Below are 19,603 nucleotides of genomic sequence, written 5' to 3'. Positions count from 1 at the left end.
CTGTGGTCCTGCTCATGGGAACCAGGCACCTCAGCTCCCACTTGCTGGCCTGGGCAGTGGGAGAGATCCTGTGTTTCCAAAAATGAAGCATTTCAGACATTTCCTTGTGGTGAAGTTGTATCAGCACTGAAGATTCTGAAACCGGTATAATCACGGTTTCAATTTTTTTCACCAGAAATGTTGATTGAAGTTAATTTAAGTGCCAGTGAAGTTGAGTAAAATATGACCCGAGAAAGTGTACATGGAGCTGCAGCTCAGTGCTGTGTGCTGCCATTCCGCTCCGTTATGCTCCAGAGCCTGAAAGAAGGCCTTGCAGTGTTTTGTTGGTGTATTGGGTTTACATGGCAAGGTTTGGTAGCAGGTGGTCTGCAGGGGTGGCCTCTGTGAGCAGAGCCCAGCAGCTGCCCCATGTCAGAGCAGAGCCAGCTCCAGATGGCTCCAAAAGGGACCCGCTGCTGGCCAGAGCCGAGCCAGTAAGTGATGCTGGGTGGGCCTCTGGGAGAGCAGATTTAAGAAGGGGGGGGCGGGAAATCTGCTGCACAACAGCAGCTGGGAGAGAGGAGTGAGAAAATGTGGGAGAACCAGCCCTGCAGCCCCCAAGCTCAGTGCAGCAGGAGGGCAGGAGGTGCTCCAGGCACACAGCAGCAGTTCCCCTGCGGCCTGTGGAGAGGCCCCTGGTGGAGCAGGCTGTCCCCTTGCAGCCCATGGGTCCCGCATGGAGCAGATCTCCACGCTGCAGCCCCCCCATAGGTGGAGGAGCCCCCGGTGGAGCAGGTGGCTGTGGCCTGGAGGAGGCTGCGGCCCATGGAGAGCCCCCGCAGGAGCAGGCCCCGGGCCGGAGCTGCAGCCCGTGGAGAGGAGCCCACACAGGAGCAGGGGGTCTGGGGGATGCTGATGCCTGTGGGGGACCCGTGCTGGAGCAGTTTGCTCCTGGGGGATGGACCCTGTGGTACTGAGCCATGCGGGAGCAGTGCTTGAAGAGCTGCTGCCTGTGGACAGCCCCCGCAGGCTCAGTTCAGGAAGGATGGCATCCCGTGGGAGGGACCCCACGGGGAGCAGGGGAAGAGAGGGACCGTGAAGGAGCAGTAGAGACAAAGTGTCAGGGATTGACCGCAGCCCCCAGTCCCTGTTCCCCTGCGCTGCCTGTGGGGAGGACATAGAAGAGTGTGGATGGGGGACGGTGTTTTTAGTTTGCATTTAGTTTCTCACTGCTCTAGTCTGTTAGTAATAGGTAATAAAATACATTAATCTCGCTATGCTGAGTGTGTTTTGCCCATGATGATAGTTGCTGAGCGATCTCCCTGTCCTTATCTCAACCTTTGAGCTTTTTCCATCATGTTTTCTCCCAGTTGTTCTAAGAAGGGGGAGTGAGAGAGCAAATGTGGTGGAGGTGAGCTGCCTACTGATGTGAAACCACTGCAGCTGGTGTCACATAGATGTGGTGTGTCAGTTGCTGCTGGAGTTAACAAAACCTATAGAAGCTGGAGGTCTTCACAGCAGAGGTGATGGGTAGCCTGCCTGTGGTTTTAGGAGGGAGCTGATGTTTCTAGAGGCAAAATAAATTCCTTTTGGTAGCTGTTGAATTGTGCAGATTAACTGCATAGTCACTCAGAGGTTTCCAGTAGCGCCTTAACTACCTTAAACTTTGTAAACTCCTAAAAATACCTTTCCGTATCGTGACAGAACAGTGTACTTGGACAGTAAGGCAGAGTTTAATGAACTAAACAAAAACCTTACCCATCTTTAAGGGCGATGGAGGTTGCTCTGCGTTACCTCTGGAGACTGGGATATGTAAGATCAGTTGCCTCACCGTGGTGGAGATGGGCGAGCCCTCCCCTGCTGAAAGCAGCCTCCTGATCTGACGCCACAGGAGCACGTCACAGGTGCGATGGGTTCCCTTTCCTTTTCTAGAGTTTCTCCTCTGGAAAAGGGGATTAAACTCAAAATGAAATGTCTCTTGTAAACAAGAGAGAAGAAAGATTTCCATAGGAATGGATCAGGAGTAAAGCATGTATGCAAGTTCGCTGCTGTTAGTAGCTCACGCTTTCCTGCCTGCACCATTTTCAAGAGAAATTATTCTAAAGCAGAAATTTATATCCATATAGAAATTGAACATTTCCCTTTTTAGCTTTATTAAAAATCAAACTATTCTTTAATGTCTAGACTCACACCCTGACAAAATAAGCTAATATATATATATTCTTTTTCTGTAGTAGTAAATCGAGAAATAAAAAATACCTGCTCAAAGAGAGGTTAAGGTTGAGGAGCACATCCCTTTCTCTGGAAGACATGAGCATAGAGCAGAGAGCTTTGAATAGCATATATATTTGCTGCTTTAAATATTTCATGCTGGCTTGTGGAGGAATATATGGAAGTTATGTTGTAAATGAATTTAATGTTTGAACAGTGTCTTGTGCACATTGTGAGCAGATCGTGACAATGATAATTCTTACAGATTTCCTGTGACATTCTCTGTCTGCTAATTTACATAATCTGAACAGCTGTACGAGATAGATAGACTCCATATAGGAAGATATTAAATTGGTTAACCCTTCTTTGTAGAATAAATTGGTAGCAAAACTCGGGTTAGGAAACAGAAATCCGTGTTTTGCTAGCCAGCTCACCGAACTGCAAGGTTATGGCCACACCAAAGCAGAAGAGAGGATACAGGTTTTGATACTGCCTCAAAGGCATTTTGCTGTGAGTTTTAGATAGAGTTGATACAGAATTTCAGTGAAGGTCTTTCAGTAGTCTGTCAAGTGTCACTTTCCCTACAACCTAAAGCACTGACCTGGCAAACGTAACGGGGAGTGTTACGAAATCCTCCACAGTACTGCGGGGGTTGTTTGGGCTTTTGGACGAGGTACGTGCGTCAGTGTCATGAGGACTTGGCCGCCGGCCTGGGCTCCCTGACACCTTCAAGGATGTCATTGGAAGGCCCTGAGCTTTGTCACCTTCCCTGGAAACAATGCTGTGGGGAGTTTGGATTTGCTCATCTGAGCACAACTTATTCTTAGGCCAGTGCACGATAACACAAGGGGTTTTGTTCCAGAGGTCGGTGTCTGAAGGTGCTGGGAGGCGTAGGTACATAATGGCCACGTTTCCTTTGTGAGCTCGCCTGGGTCACTTGAAAGCTGATCCAGAAGGCTTGCTTCACTCCACACACAGCAGCTTTTTGTCAAGCTGGTACAGCTGAAAGAGGTGTTACTGGCTCTAAATAGCCAAAATAACTTCATTTCTGGGAATAGCCACACTGTGGGCCTTGTCAGAGGATCTGTGCCACAGCCCTTACAGCTCTGTGGTCAGAAGTAGTTTGGACAGGTCTTCATGGTGCTGAGCACCCATGCACATGAGTGGAAGTCTTACATGGGACTGAACAGCCAGGTCACTACTTCAGGTGCTGAAGAACAGATGGAGGACACCTGGTTAGTCAGTGCCTAGGGGTTGTCTGAGTCAGCATGCTCCAGTGTCCCGTCTGTCAGCGGAGAGATCAGAAGCTGCCTGTTGCAGAGCGTGTTGTGAGATGTCTCACTCCAGGGTACGGCCTCTCCCATGGCCCTGTTCCAGGGATGAAACACAGCAAAATGCTCCCAAAAGCCTGGTGGGACTAAGTGTTCTCAGGGTGTGTGCTGGATACAAAGAGTCTGTTTGACAAACGGGGTGGAGAGCCGTGAAGCTGCTGAGGAGCATTTTGTGCCAACGGAGGCGGCCACCAGAGGAGCTCAGTGTGCCTTGTAGGTGCCCCCAGCCCTCTGTATGAGGACAAGGAGATGGAGCTCAATACAGCCCCGTGTTGTAGAGGGTCCATACTGTCATCGTTGGGCACACACGTTGTGTGAGGTTGGGGGTGCATGAGTTTAGGGTTGTGTGAGCTTAGGGTTGTGTGAGCTTGGGGTTGTGTGAGCTTGGGGCTGCTCCCCCTGTCCCCAGGAGCAGAGGACTTGGGGTGGCAGTGGGCAGCTGCAACACCAACTCATACCTTGCTTTCCAGTCTACTCTTAGGGCAGCGGTGTCCCCAGTCAATGGCTGGCTGGCCCCCCAATGATTTAAGCTGTTGAGATGCTCAGGTGTAAGGTGCTACAAGCATGAGACGTTACCCGATTTCCCACCCTGCCGGCCACAGTGACACGGCGCATTTCACAAAATGCACACCCCCCCAGCAGGCAGAGCAGTGGGAGTGTTTGGTAACAGTTAATCTGCAGAAGATCAGAAATGGGGGGGTTGCTTTCCTTTAAGTGCTTTGCCTAATGGATTTGTGCGTGTTCCCTTTCTTCTTGGCCGCTAGCAGCGCTTACCAGCGCTTGCCATGTTAGTAGCTGCAGATACTGGCTCAGGAAGATTTATTAGAAACCTTCTAATTTTTACCCCCTCCGGAGTGCCTTTCTTACAGATGACCCCCAATGTCTGCAGGCTTCCAAACATCAGCTTACTGCTTCACTGCTCTTGCCAGCACAAGGCATGGAAATGCCTTTTGTCTGCTGTAGGACTGGAAGGAGTCAGCTTAGGTCTTTGTTTCTACATTTGAACATTTTGAAATTACTGAGTGTCAGGAAAGATATGCCCAATGCACTCAAAAAATGCACTTGCAAAGGCTAAGAAATGCTAAATCTAGATGGTTTAAAAGAATAAAAAATAAAATATTTCTTTGGTTGCTAGGATGCTTTTTTTATCGCTGGGATCAATGTGGTTTGGGATTTTTCTTTTTATTTAAATGTGTGACTTATTATGGTTAGAGTGTTGCCACAGTGTATTTTGACAATAGATTTAAGTAAATTAGACAGTTGGCCAGCGCCATGTGAAAAATATGTTTGAAGTGTAGATCGGCCCAGGAATTTAATTTTCCTTTGAGGGAAGAATAATGAAGAGAGTTAGTGGTGGAAACTCGTGATTATTCTTTATTGCATATGCCATAAATGGCATTTACTAGGACATTTGTCCTGGAAATTTATTCTGCATGATGCGTTTGCAAAGAAACACTTTGCATCTTGTGCAGCCGAGTAGAGAAGGGCGAATTCACAGCAGATATTTCCGTGCCGGCATTAAAAGCACGGGGCGGGGGGGCTTATCATCGGGGAGGGAAGTATACGTCGGCTTCTTTGTCTTCTGCATTTGGTGACAAAGGCATTCCCATTTGAATCGCCGTGCTCCATCCGAGCCCCCTGCGAGCCTCTGGTTAGCAGCAGTCAGTCTTTGCAGTGTCCTGACGTCATCCAGTGTATGCATGAGCTATGCTATTGTCTTACTGAGAGCAGGGGCTGGGGATTGCAGTATCTGGTGGCTGCTACCTATTTCTGCCTCCCGCTATCACGGGAGGGACGCCGGACTTCCTTATCTCTTGGATTTAAAACAGAAGCTCCTGCCTGTGGCCGCCTGAAGAAGGACCTTTGGTGGCAAGGAAAAGCTGTCTGCAGCGTGGAGCAGAGGAGGGGAGAAGAGAAGAGAGGAGAGGAGAGCCTGGCAGCTTGGATAGCTTGGACTGCATTGTCTGGCTTCATGACCCCTGCTGTGTAGCAGTCTCATCCCTGCTCTCGTACACTCCCTCCGTCTTCCTCTCTTTTTTATTCTCTCCTTTTTAAAAAAGCAGCATTGGGGGCCAGCCATGTTTGGCACTGAATCTTCACGTAAGTAAATGCATCCCGCTCGCATCCTTTTTCTCTTTGATCAGGGCTGGCAGTCTCGTTGTTTTATCCCGGCGCTTGCGTTCCCTGTGCCGAGAGCTGCGGTGCCAGCCTGTTTACCAAGGGGCAAGAGGTGCTGGAGGGAGGCATCTCCCTCCTGGCTGCAGCTGCATCCTCCCTGCTGGCATCGTTGGGTTCGGGCTGCTGAAGGATGTGGGGATAAAGGCAGTTTTACTCGGACATGGTATTGATAAGATCACGTCTGTCGATGCTCCGTAGTCGCAGCCGCGCGGATGAATGCAGTGCTCAGATGAGATGCTGAGGGGATGAGATTGCTGCAGCATTAGATGGGCTAGAGCCGAGGAAAGATGGTTTAATCTGAAGGGAAAAACAATCTTGATCACTTCAGTTTTGCTGCTGGGAGAAGGGAGGCTCTCCTGGGATCCTTCCCATGGCTGGAGAATTAAATGAGTTAAGTTGGATTCTAAATATTGGGAGTATTCCTCAATTTCTAAATGGGTGACAAATCCGAAATAGCAGCACTGTTTATTGGTTTCTTCCTGGTCTTTGTGCGGGAGAACCGTAGCTGAGGCTGCTGTGTAGAAGCGATGTAGGCACATGCCATGGGAAGCAGGCAGGGTTTGCTTCAATGGGAACAGCAATTAGCTCCTGGCTAAGCTGCTGGAGGATGAAGACAGGGTTTTTGGATAAATTATGTTTTCGGTGCGGCTGTGTGGGGCGACCTGCCTTATCCAGTGATTATCTGCCGCTTGGAAAACGCCAAACGTTTGCCTTCCACGGTGCTTTTTGCAGACATAACACTGCGTGATGCAGGCGTTTCTGAGCCGAATGCGAAGCAGCGGCTTGCTCCCAGCGGTACGGCGGGCAGGGAGCTGGCACAGCCCCGAGCCGTGGGGCTGGGACCCGCTCTGCAGCTCGGCTGCTGTTGAGCAGCGCTGGGAGCCCAGGGACACCTCGGGATCACCTCCTGCCGCCTGTCACAGCCTGCTCCCCGAGGGCTGACCGCTCCCCGTGCCGGGTGGCAGCTCCCCACCTCCTCCCGCACAAAGCCCGGCCAAGGTCAGGCAGACTGGCAGCAAAATTCGCTCCGGGGTTGCTTTTGTTCTGAGAATCGTCTCTCAACGCGTTGCTGCCAACCCCTCCGAAGCCCTTGGTTGGCAGAATAGGAGCAGAAATGCCCGGTGTGGCGTTTGCAGCTGGTGCCGCCGCCAAATTTATGAGCAGCCTGCGTGTGCGTCTGGGTGTGTGCCCGTGCAGAGTGCTTGTTAGCATGCCGTGAGATAAAATCAGCCCTGCACCTGCCTCCTGCGGGCACTGGGAAGCTGAAAGCGGTCGGTGTTCATTTCCCGGCTCCCCTCCCGCAGTACCAAGTGCCCCGATAAATGGCGTGCCGGGCTCGGAGGGGCGGCCGCAGTGCACTGCCTGGTCGGTACCGCCAGCAGCTGGGGCTGCTTCTGTTCCCATGGCTCCCACCTAAGTGAATTCAGAAAACCGAGGTAACAGGGGCTGTAACAGTCCCTACAGCCCCCCAGGAGGGTCCAGCAGTGTTAATTCACCCTCAGAAGGACTTAAATGCAGCACCAGTGGGTGCTCTGGCTGGGGCAGGCTGCACGCCCAGTGCCACTGCTGCACTAGGAACCAGAGGGTTTGCTTTTAGGGAAAGAGAATTGAATGGGAACTAATCTGGGCAGAACAGAGTCAAAATGAGGGCTTTTTGGCCTCCCCTCTGCTCCTGCCTTCGTGCTGCTGAGCTGTGGGGCGGCAGGTGCAGCCAGCTGAGGGTTAATAATATTTCTGTCCTGCCAGCACCCTGCTGGGTCCACTGGGCAGACCTGTGTAATGCTGAAGTAAATTAATAAAAGTCAGCCTCGTCGGGTCCTTGGAAACACTACAGAAGCCATTGCTGCAGCTGCCCAAAAAGCACGAAATGGGCAGATTGCAGCTCCTTCATCCTGCTGGTTACCCTTAGCATTTAGGGGCTGAGGCTTTCACATTTTCTTACTCTTTTCTCTGATTAAAAACCAAAACCAAACAGCAAGCGAGAAAAACCATCGCTTCATCCTTTGGCTTCAGCATGGAGCAGATCCCGGGTTAGATCCCTCTGTCACTCATTAACACAAATACTTCAAAGGCCAAACACGCCCCCCCCCAGCAGCTCTGTTTTTGCTTTTCCCTTCTAACGGCAGTGAGGAGGGCGGCAGGAGATAGTGCAGGGCAGCGCAGAGACACAGCCGTGTGCTTATCTCCTCCGGGCCGCTGGGAAAGACAAACATGGGGCAGTGCCGACCTGACGGGGCCGGGACGCGATGTACGGGCAGATGCTAACCCCGCGGCACGCTGCGGGCTGGGGAGTTGTGAAGGAAAATGTCCGTGCAGGGAGCCGGGCCCTGATGTAGCAGCTCCCGTGTGGTCACGCTCAGTCTTTTCCATCGATTGCGTGCCCTCTTGGTAAGCCCCACGGGAGGCCCATGGGGTGGAGGTCGTTCATCCTCGGTGCCTCTGTTCCCATCCGTCCCCACCCCGTGAGGTGCCGGGCTGTGAGGTGCACGTGGCAGGGGCCGAGCTGGCCGCCTGTGTCACCTCTCCCACTGAGCTGACAGGTGGATCCGCTTGCTCAGGTCATTTCAGAGTCTGTAGAAGGGAAAACTTTGATGAAAAATGGAGTTGAGAGTGAGATCTCTTTGAACATGAAATGTCATGGCAGTGTGTCAGCGCCTCACCAAACCCGGGGAGCGCGAACAACGCGGTGGGGCCTTGGGCTGGAAGGAGCTGGGCCCCGAGAGAAGGAGGCCAGGGAGAAGAGGGTGACATCCCCAGGGCCAGCACACCTCCCTCCTCTGACTCCCACCTTTAGGCCTACGGGAGAGACACCACAGCACAAATTAAAGCGACACGGGACAAGCAGCACATCTGGAGGGGCTCGGCAGTCCTGGGGGAGGTTGGGGCAATGTGGCTCTGCGAAATCTCTCCCTGTGCTGCCAAGGAGCTTGGCAGGGTGCGGTTTGGAGCCCACAGGGCTGGCGAGGAGGTGCTCAAAGAGCTGCTTTCATACCTGCCGCGTGTGCTTCAGGTAGCGCAGGCAGAGTGACACAGTGGGGAGGGAATTACATGCCCCAGCGCTGCTGGGAGGCTGCGAGTGCGCTGTGAGACACTGAGGTGATTTCCTACCGCTGGGCTTGCTCCTGCTATAGTATCTTAACCTAGCGCTCCACAGAGAGGTGGGCAGCTCGGGGCTGCAATGAACAGGCTGGGAAGAGACCGTGGGAGGGCCACCAGGGTGGTCAGGGGGTGGAAGCACCTCTCTTGGGGTGGGAGGCGCAGAGGGCTGGGGCCGGTCAGCCTGGGGAGGAGAAGGCTCAGGGGGATCTCGTCAGTGTCTATAAATACCTCGGGGGAGGGTACAGAGAGGATGGAGCCAGGACAAGAGGCAGTGGGCACAAAGAGGCACACAGGAGGTTCCCCCTGAGCACCAGGCAGCACCTCTGTGCTGTGTCTGGGTGACTGAGCACTGAGCCCAGAGAGGTCGTGGAGTCTCCTCCTTGGAGATCTTCAAACGCCGCCTGGACATAGGCAGCCAGCTCTGGGTGTCCCTGCCTGAGCAGGGTTGGACTGGGTGACCTCCAGAGGTCCCTGCCAACCTCAGCCGTGCTGTGCCTCCGTGATCTCTGTAGGGAAATGGAAACCCTGCCCGCTTGCACTATCTTCTAGTCTGTCTTTTCACAAAGTGCTTTCGTCCCTGGGCTTTTTTATTCTTTTTCCAAATTCCCAGCCAGAATGCATTAACAGGGAACGGTCGCACCAAGTGATTTTACAGCATCAGGAGAGCAGTCCTATGAAACCCTGCATAAGAGCAGCTGTCAACACTGAGAATTGAGAGACCACAGTGCTGGATATTAAGAGCAATTTCTACTAGCTCAAAAGAGACTATCTCTGTGAAGTGAATGGCCAAGTGCTGGACCAAAGGTGATGTCCTCTGTTCATTAGAGGGTGGGATGCTCAGGACCCAGCTCCACAGCTGCATGGGATGGTGGATGTGGCTGCTGCCGTCCCGGGCCAGTGTGCCCACCTCCTCTCACCATCCCGACCTGCAAGGGAGCTAATGGCAGTTTGATTTCAGTGCTTAGAGCTGTCCTCAAGCATGCAGCTGTTTGGAAAGTTTAGGTGTGTATTGCCCTTTCTTCCTTCCCAAAGAAGTTGAATGGAGACATCTTGCAAGCTGGATTTGACTCATGCACCTGACAGTCTCAGACCATCTGGCATCTGGTTCCTGAAGCCCTCAGTCCCCTTTCCTGTCCTGTTGGTTTGAAGGTTGCAAGGGTCTGATGGAAAGTTATTGAACACAAGTCTAATCTCCAGCGCAGTTAACAGGCGAGTTTCTGCAACAGGCAAGAAATCTGAAGGTGCAGGCAGTGAATGGGGTACACCCTCCCCCCCACTTTTTCCCCCAGATTGTTTAATTACAGTCAGTCCTTGCCATAACTAAAATCATAAGCTATAATTAGTAGAGAGGCCCTTGATGGTTAAAGGTGACACAAGATTTTTTCAAATTAAAGACAAAAATCACAGAAGAATTTATGTTGAAGGGACCAGCACCTCCTTCAAAGCAGGACCGACTTCCAGTCTACATCCAAAGACAGATACCAGCTCAGCCCATCTGCTTGTTTGCAAAATGATGGGAGATCAAAACAAGCTTCAGCTTTGACCAGTTTGATTTACAGAACCAGAAACGGGCATAAATCTTTCAGCCCAAGGTCAGTTGATGAGGTTATTGGAGTCCCTTTGGGCCACATGACCCAGATGGGAAGTACAGTACATGGCCTGTAATTTGAGCTGGTGTAGAAGCACTGGAGTTTTATGTATTTGGGGGGTAATTAGTGTCAATGCCCAGCTAAAAAAATGACTTGCAGAACAATTAAGCCCTTTATTGTCATCTTAGCTGGAAGAGTGTACTCATCACTGAAGCACCAGGAAAAGATCTAGGAAGTGCTATGAAGAGAGCACTGGAGATTCAGGGAGACAGAGTATTGCAGGTTTCGGGATGAGCAGGTATCTTTCTTCTTTGGTGAAACACCGATGTAACGCCTCTGGTTAGAACCTTTCATCTGAAGGTCGCTATCTGTAACAAGAGCTGAAAGAACCTTAGAAAAGCCTTTATGTTCCTTATTGCAAAAGACAGGGTACTGAGCCTCTATAACAGGGAATTAAGTTGTAAAACTACAGAGAAAAACACTTGCTACGCTGTGTAGCTCAGTGGAAAATTGGCTGTCTTTGCTATTTCAGGCCAAGAGGAAGCTTATGCTAAGAGATGAAATTATGATGCTCAGCAACCAGGAATGTGAGTGGACCCACGTTATATCTAGACTAAGAAATGTGCCATTGCTTCCCAGCATTATGTGGAAAGTATTTTAGGAGTCCTGAGACTCCTTGTGGATTAGTCTTGAATCAACATCTTGAGGTATATCAAGTGTTTTGATCAGTACATGGGAATTAGAAGGGAAATTCTTGTGGGACTCGAAGGCAGTGGTACAAAATTAAATTCAGATATATATGACCTCCTTCAAGAAATCCAGTGGCTGGGAAGATCTTTCCTCAGTGCACTGAAATGAAGGATGCTGAGGTGACCCTCAAGGTGTGCCAGACAGTGGCTCAGCCTAAAGCAGGAGCCAAGAATGAAGCTGTACAAAACTGGTGAGCTTTTCAGAGGAATTATGTAGTTACAGTGGGGGCTCTTCCCATTTGTATAACCCTTAAACAGCTTTTATAAAGGATTGACGGAACAGGGAAGAAGGATAAGAGAGTGGTAGGAATGAGTTCTGGAAGAATGTGACTTGTGCTTAGAAGTTCTGTAGCTTAAGATGCCCTGAGAAGGTTTTGAAGATGCCAGTGGAAAGATTGTCCATCTCCCTTTGCTTCTGCTCTTACATTTAATATGCCACTCATTAGCCCAGTGATTTTACATCTACAATGAGAATATGATTTCATGCATGTCATCATGCCAGCAAATGCTGGCTTAGATTTTCTTGCTAGGACTGAGTCTTGGAAAGCTGCTGCAAGTGTGGATTTCCCTCTGTACTCATCTGAACGTGGAAGTAGCTGTCCTGTGGTGCATCGAGGACTTCTAAGAGGGTACAGTTTTATGCAAGTGCAGCAAAAGGAAAACGTACTCAGTTACAGATGGCAGTAGAAAAAGGGGATCGCATATTCTTCACTTTACATGTTCTCTGCATTTTTTAAGGGTAGCAAGGGATCATATGATGAGGACACTACTAGAAGGAGAATTACAAGGAGAAGAGCAGGTATTACAGCTCCGTGGAGCACGGGAAATGGCAGCTGAGTCTGTCTCTGCTGCAAGAACAGAGAAAACTGCTGCAAGGAGACAGCATCTCAAGCAGAACCCGAACTGCAGAAATCCCTGGCTTGCCAATACTTACCCTGATTCACACTGATTCTCGGCAAGCTGAGCATGAGGAAAAAGCTGCTGGTCACAAATGTAAAAACAAACAAACAAAAAGGTGTTATAATTAGTACTACTGAAACATGACAGAAAGAAGTATTTAATTGCCTTCCTTACTGGCAGTAGCAAGGTACCCAAGGCTGTCTCAGCAGCAGTAAGCTGTGCTGCTCTATTTGCACAGGTGTCATAAAGAGTCACTCAAATCAGCAGTTGGATGCTAAAATACATTCAAGCTTTGATTTAGATTATCGAAGAGAATACATCAGAAATACAGAATTATTGGGCAAAGAGATGTGTCGAGTCATGTGTGAAGATCCCATGCTGTTCCTTGTTGTCCAGAAGGAAACGAAACCAAGCACTTCAGCTAAGAAGCCCTGGAAATTTTACAGGCAGTGAGCGGAGGTGGAGGTCTGCGAGAGGGTTAAGTAAGCCGGGGAGAGTGTTCCTGCAGCTCGGCAGCATTTATCAGCCTGGTTATTCTCTGCTTGCGTGGTCCACAGCGATAACTCCAGATAAGCTGTTATTATTATGTGCAGAGCGGAGAGGGTGATAATCAGGCTGCCTGCGCAGATGGATGGAAAAAAGCTCCGAACGGTGGAAATGAGCAGACAGATAAAAAAGCAGCAAGAGCTGAGCTGAAAGCGTCTTATTCAAGAGTGGAAGTTCCCCCAGGAAACCACCCAAATGTGAGAGGCCTCGTGCATTCAGATTGTACGGGGGGATACGGCGGTGTCCCTTTCTGTCAGCAGCAGGATGGTTTCTGCAGCACTACAAACGGGAGCGTATCCCTGCAAGATCTCTGACTTACCAGTGACTTCTTTCTGAGGCTTCACGAATGTAATGACTGCACAAGGAGATGGCTCTGGGATGAAGGAATCCTCAAGTGCATAAAATAAGACACGGATAGCACCGTCTTTACAGTGTATGGCTTATCATCTGTACAGATGTACAGCTGCCATGCTGTCGTGGGACTAGTGGGTTTTGCCCCAGCCCATAAGGATACAAAAGCTACAATGACCAGAAGATTCAATTAATGAATTAATTAAGCCTACCCAGGATAAAGCACTGCCGATCTGTCCATGCAGAGAGACATGGAAAGAACGGGTTTCCAAAGGTCTTTACACAAGACATTTTTCTAGAGTTGTCCTTGTAAGTATAAACATGTGGGGTTCTTGCAGTGCCCAGGAGCTCGCCGAGCTACGTGTCTGGCATTTAGCTGGGCTGGGCCCAGTTTGTGTGTCTGTAGTGACATTCAGTTGTTTCCTCCACAAAATAAAGACTGTATATATGGCCACACAGAACTATGTAAAAAGACGAGAAGAAAAGGCTCCGGTTGGGACTTGCCATCCTTAATAATGTCCCCTTGAACATAAACACTTCCCAGGGGAACAAAGCAACGTGTGTCTGGAAGCAGGGCGAGGCGCAGCCTAACAGTAGCTGCACATTTCCAGTTATTTCAGAATATTATTTTTTCAGAAAAAAATGAAGAGCCTGAAACCACCTCCCCACACAGTCTGCGACTGCCAATGTGAAGCCGTGGTCTCACTGCTTCTCTCCAGGAGCTGGAAGCCCAGTTCCACAGCAGCCCAGCAGCAGGTAGCCGCTCTGCTTGCTCCTACCTGTGTGGAGCCCAGAAGTCTAAGCATGCCTGGAAGCTGAAGTAGCCTCACATCTCCAGCAGCAATGCAGGTGGAGCGACAGGAGAGGGCTGGAGGTATCTCAGGGGCATGCTGCCAAGCTGCCTTCCAGAAATGAGGACTTAGTCTCTGCGAATCAGCTGCTAGAGCTTATTGATCACTTTGAGTCTTCGTTTGTTTGTTTGTTTTTATGAAGTTGGCCAAAATCTGGCCCTTAGTCCCGTCTTTATGTCAGTTCAGTGTAGAAGTAGCTTGCGAAGGGAAGTAGTTATTGGGCTGTGCCTCTGTGTTCTAGCATCCAAGCTCACAGAATTGGTTGGATTAAATAATTTAGAAGAAGAAAATGAGGATGACCAGTCAAATAATAGCAAAAGTTATTGGTGGACACATTCAGACTGATACTTAATGAAAATGAACTTGTTATTAGCAATGTGAGAAACTAAACTTTAAAATAATTGGTGAATGAGATAACCATGATACAACAATTGTGTTGCAAGAAATAGTTTCGAACACTTTCAAAAAATTACCATAATTCAACATAATAAAAATCACCATATCATTTATTTTGCAACATGGCATTTGCTTTCATTCTTTGCAAGGAGAATGGGGCACTAGTGATGAGCAGAAGTAGAGTTGGCTTCCTTTTTCTTTATAAAGTTGCTTTTTTTCCAGGGCCTCGTAGCTGAGCCCAAGGCCAAACATGGCCTTAAGGGACCGATGTTGTATCTGATTGCTTCTCTGGAAGTGATTGCACACCAGCTAGTGCAGGAGGCTAATGCCCAAAAATAAGCCAACAGCAGCAGTTGGCGTATGGTCGGAGTCACTGCAGTCACGTCTCGGCATTGTCCATTTGCTGCTGGCCCCCTTTTCTCTGGAACACCACGTCAATATGGTATCGAGCAATGAAAGACTTGTCCTAAATGGGTGTCAAAACCCTTTGTGCTGGGCTCTTAAGAGCTCAGGGTGATTGATGTGATCAGTCTTTTCTGTGATTCCTCTTCTCAGCAATTGTAGGTGAGCCCTGAGAAGGTTTGTCTGTAACTGTCCTTCCTTAGGTTTAAGTAAAAGTGTGATTTTTTTAAACAAGGTTAATTATGCTGATACAAAAGAAAACTATGTGGATTCTCAATTAGGACTAGATTGAGTTAACCAGGTGTAGGTTTAAGGTTAATTGAACAAGCTTTCTTAGCTGAAATAAGAATGGCTGTGAACTATATTGCATAAAAATGTGGGTGCAGACCGGTCAAAGTGCTTAAAAGTAACATTTCTGTAAAAATGATGACACTGTTTCTTGGTTTTGTTTTTAGTATCTTCCCTAACATTTCTTGTAGCTATTAGAACTCCAAATGAAATATGGGCTTGTTTGTTACACTCTCAGGTTTCTTAATATGCATGAATGACCTTTGATAAAGGGTTTGAAGTTCACATCTGCCGAAGATGAACTACAGTTTCCAAGCATAACAAATGGGTAACTTTGTTTTCTTTGATCTCTTGTCCATGCAGCCAGCCCTTTGGTGAAGTTTCTGCAAAGCTAATGTTGTATATTGGGAAGATGCCAAGAAAATGGATATTAGGTGGTGTTAATTGCCCTACTGGTAGATATGGCCACACTTCCCTAAAATGCTGGCTTGTGGGGAGGCCCAGCTACATTTTATTGATCCACGGTGGCAGAGCATTAACAGTTTGGAGAGCAGGAGGTGAGAAGAGCCTTCTCAGATTTATGCAGGCATTACCAGTAACAGTTCAGCACTTAATCATTGTCCGAGGTGGTATAAAAGCTAGTCTTTATACCAGACACCCTGCCAGCTGTGTTCTGCTCTGGATCTAATTCCTGAACTTGAGCTGGTTTAATAACTTCTGAGATTTTTACAAAAACAGGAATAGAGCACAAAATGTATTATGTAAACTGTTGCAAAATCAGGTGTTGGCTGATCTGTGTGTGGAGACTGAAATAAGCTGCAGAACAGTTGGGAACCTGAAGGAGGAGGCCAGGTCAACTTCTTTCTTGAGCAACAAGGAAACTGGGGAGGTGTGATGAGCTAACAGAGGAGAGAAGGAAGGCTGCAACATGGAAGATCCTGAAATCCTCAAATTAGGGGGAGTTGGGAAATGTGAGAGCTAAAATCTGATCTGCCAAACAGGCAGCTGGAGCACCTATACTTGAAGGGGGAGATGAGAGAAGCAGTAGGGAGGGCAGATACGAAGAGGTGTTCAATCCTGCCCACCGTTCATGAACGAAGACCTGCTGCGATTCCTGTGAAGAAATCAGGAGACATCTGTGAATTGTGAAACTGAAAGAGAGAATCTGGAAATACCATTGAAGTAATTTTAGTAAATGAGGCCATTTTAGAAATTCCAGTCAAGGTATCAGTCTCCCTTTACTCCAATATCCAAAGAGGTGCATAGTCCATCTGCTGTAGTGTGTGTTACCAACCTGCTGGTTGAACAAGAGCTTGTTCATGCCATGAACGTGCCACGAATCGTGCCATGAAGCCAGGCCCCCTGCTCCTGCTTGGGTTGGGAAAATCGGGCAGTGTCTCTCAGAGTGGGCTGGAGAAGCAGCAACACCAAAGGCTAAGCACTGTGCAGGGGGCTGTCACAAATCCTATTTATTTCCAGATCTTTTCAGAGTCTGGAGTGTAGGCAGGCTCTTTTCTCCTTCCCTCCCTTCACGAGGGCCGCTTTTGTTATTTTCTCTGGGTCTGTCAATCCCGGCCGTGCTCTATTTTACTGAAAGCACCAATTAAGTAGCCGAGCATTTGCTCTTCCTCCCAGATGGCTCCCGCCGCAGCACTGGCAGCAATCTGTGCCGTAACAAAATGGGCACGAGCCCAACCCCTAACCTTGCACACAGCTCGGTGCAGCCTGCTGTCGTACACTGAATTAACAGCGGGATGGAGCTGTGCAGTTAGCAAGAAAGAGCAGGGCTGGGGAGGGAGGGTGGGAGGGCAGAAGCTGCCTGGTGCTGCTTTGTGTTAGCCTGGTTTGCTCCTAATCCTGCTCGCCATTCAGCCCGGGTGGTAGCAATGAGCCCGAGCACCAGCTGTGCCTCCCCGTGTGCTGCTGTGTTATTCGCAGCTCCTGTCAGAATGAGGCATTTCCATTTAATTTGCATCTTTTTTTATTTTTTTTTCTCTCCCTTCTTTAATGAACAAGTACAGCAAATGCACTTGTGTCCTCCTTAGCGATGCCTCCCCTCCCAGCTGTAAGATCCCTTTCAGCTGCCTGCTCCAGGCCTTCTGGCGTCTCGGAGCTCGGAGCAAAGCGCCGGAGGTCTCTGCTGGTTGAGGCGATCTCCTGCAGCTCCCAGCTGCTCCGGGGGCACTTGTGGTCAGAGCTCAGGTTTCTGAGCCGAGCCCTATCACCCCTTCAGCATCAGCAGCGTGGCCCTGCTGAGGTTTTCCTGCTGGGTAGGTTTCCTTACACTCTGAAAATCTTGTGTTTTCAGAATATATATTGAGAGGTTACTGGCAGAGCTGCCAAGGCTTTCTCCCCTGGAGCACTGCATTCAGCTCTGGGGCCCCCAGCACAAGAAGGACATGGAAATACTAGTCCAGAGGAGGGCCATGAAGATGGTCAGAGGCTCCTACAAAGACAGGCTGAGGGAGTTGGGGTTGTTCAGCCTGAAGAAGAGAAGGCTCTGGGAGACCTTACAGCAGCCTTCCAGTGCCTAAAGGCTAAAGGAAAGCTGGGGAGGGACTCTGTGCCAGGGCGTAGTGATAGGACAAGGGGGAATGGCTTTAAACTGAAAGAGGGCAGATTTAGATTAGACATAAGGAGGAAATTCTTAGTAAAGATGGTAGTGAGGCCCTGGCACAGGCTGCCCAGAGCATCTGTGGATGCCCCATCCCTGGAGGTGCTCAAGGCCAGGCTGCATGGGGCTTTGGGCAGCCTGGGCTGGTGGGAGGTGTCCCTGCACATGGCAGGGGGGTGGAGCTGGGTGGGCTTTGGTGTGCCTTCCAACCCAAACCATTCTGTGGTTTTACGAGTGCCACTGAACATTTTGCTGGTTCATGTGCTTTGTGGTCACGTCCAACACTGGACTGGCAGTCAGTGTTTGAGATTCTCCCTGGAAGCCTAGTGTTCACTCTGGAAGTTGATATACTCTGCCTCCTCCTCAGCTGCAGGAATCCTGGTGTCATCTTTTCTGCTGCAGCCAGATGAGGTTACCTGAGCACAAAAAAGTACACTGAATTAATTCAGTAAATCTGCAAAGGCCACTTTTCAGTCTCTGGTGGACAGCCCGGGTCTAGAAAGCTCAGTCTGCTACAGAGAGGTCTTTGGCATGAGAACGTCAGTGTCCTGGGTATTGGTAGACAAAACCTCTCCATTCATTTTCAGTTAATGGAGAGGCATTGAGCAGTGGCAAAGTGGGCAGGAATCTGTTTTGAAACTAAAAGATTTTTTTTCTGATAGAATCCCTGGAAAGGTAAGAAAGCTCAGTAAGCTGCTAAAACCAGCCTGTCCTACTGGAAAAGGGAAGCAAACAGACAAGGAGAGAAAACAGCTATTGTTATCTATGACATGCTCTTCAGTTATTTGGCCCGGAGTGGTCTCTCATATTTTTATCTTGAACCCATCTCTTTTTTATTTGTTGCTGGTGGTGTGCTGCCTTCTCCTCGGTGGGGCTTTCTGGGTGGACAGGCAGAGGTCATCTCTAACAGGTAAGGGGCAGTTTCACCCATGTTTCATCCGAATACATCTCTGCACAGTGCAGTGTTTCGGCCAATTCCTGTCGCTGATCGCATCTCCTCTGGGCGAGCTGCAGGAGCTGCTTGGCAGCGAGTCCCTGCTGAGAGTCATCATCAGGTGGGGAGGCTTGGGGGTTTCTGTTCTCAACTTTTTTAATGTTGGGATATACAGAGAGGAACTGAGTCAAGGATATGAAATTTAGTAAATCTGAAAGTAAAAATAGTGGCTTTAAAGGTAGTCATTTCCCAAATGGAGGCACTTTAGTATTATCCCAATCAAAATTTAGCTCTGAGCAGCCGGCGGATGTTTTTATTGCTGGGTTCTACTTTGATTGTCAGTATCACTTCAGATTCAAGGAAAATACTGTTTTTTTTTGTCATTAATTTGATCCAGTTTCATAGAGTAAAACAGCGAATTACAAAAAGAATCAGTCTTAAAATTGGTTTCAGCAATTTTTATTTCAACAGTTCTTTCTCATTCCTTCCATTAGTCAATATTTCAGCTGGGCGTTGAAGTGAAATCAGTCTAAGCTGAGGTACTGCTCGTACATTTAGATTATATTTTCTCATCATGCCTTAAGTTTTATTCTTTTACCATTAGGCAGAATCCTGGAAAACATCAATGTCAGGGAGCAGAGCCATGGAAAAAGGCATATATTCGGTGTAACGTCAGTTGCTTCCTGAAAAGCCACTAAAGGAGATAACAGATGTCTGTCAAAGCATCCAGATAATAAGATGTCTCTTAAGGACTATGAGTGCTGAGATGGAGCAGCTAGATTTATCCCTGAAATGATGCTTCAGGGCTTCATGGCCCAGGCTGGGGTCATTTTGCCCCTCGCACCTGTGTGGCTTCAGGCTTGTTTTGGTGCTGCACCGTCATCCTTCAGCAGTAGGATGCCTTGGGTTGGGGACCCAACTGCGTGAAGCCTTGAAGTGTTATCCGTCCTGCCATTTGCCCTAACCACACCTTATTTTGGGCTTGAGCACTGTGCTTACAGACAGTTGTCTTGGGTGAGAAGCTTCAGTATCTGCTTGTATTCAGAAGAAATGCATATTGCATTTTTAGTCTTCAGAAATGATTTAGGATGGACTCCCAAACGAACCCACTGTATATTGTAACACTTTCATGTCGGTGCTTTTTAACTGCAGTGCTAACCCTTTCCTATTGATAGCTCATGTGGC

General features: G+C 48.9%; 1 protein-coding gene across 5 annotated transcripts in view; it reads left to right on the top strand.

Annotated features, from left to right (window-relative positions):
- Nucleotides 1–19,603, top strand: part of ST7 (suppression of tumorigenicity 7) — a 140,003-nt gene that overhangs the window by 32,148 nt on the left and 88,252 nt on the right. Inside the window, exon 1 of one of the 5 annotated variants that reach the window (XM_072033510.1) lies at nucleotides 1,754–1,883. The exons of 3 other annotated variants lie outside the window; for them this stretch is intronic. Coding sequence is in view for 1 of the 2 variants with exons in the window: in XM_038179946.2 (XP_038035874.1) it covers nucleotides 5,600–5,621 (22 nt within the window). In the remaining variant the exon portion in view is untranslated. Of the gene's footprint in view, nucleotides 1–1,753; nucleotides 1,884–5,239; nucleotides 5,622–19,603 lie in introns of those variants that run through there. One more of the 5 variants, XM_038179946.2, reaches the window with a different exon arrangement.

This window comes from Anas platyrhynchos, chromosome 1 (genome assembly GCF_047663525.1).
Source record: "Anas platyrhynchos isolate ZD024472 breed Pekin duck chromosome 1, IASCAAS_PekinDuck_T2T, whole genome shotgun sequence".
Lineage (NCBI taxonomy): Eukaryota > Metazoa > Chordata > Aves > Anseriformes > Anatidae > Anas > Anas platyrhynchos.
The sequence above is the reverse complement of the archived record's forward strand: the minus strand, read 5'-3'. Positions and strand labels throughout refer to the sequence as shown.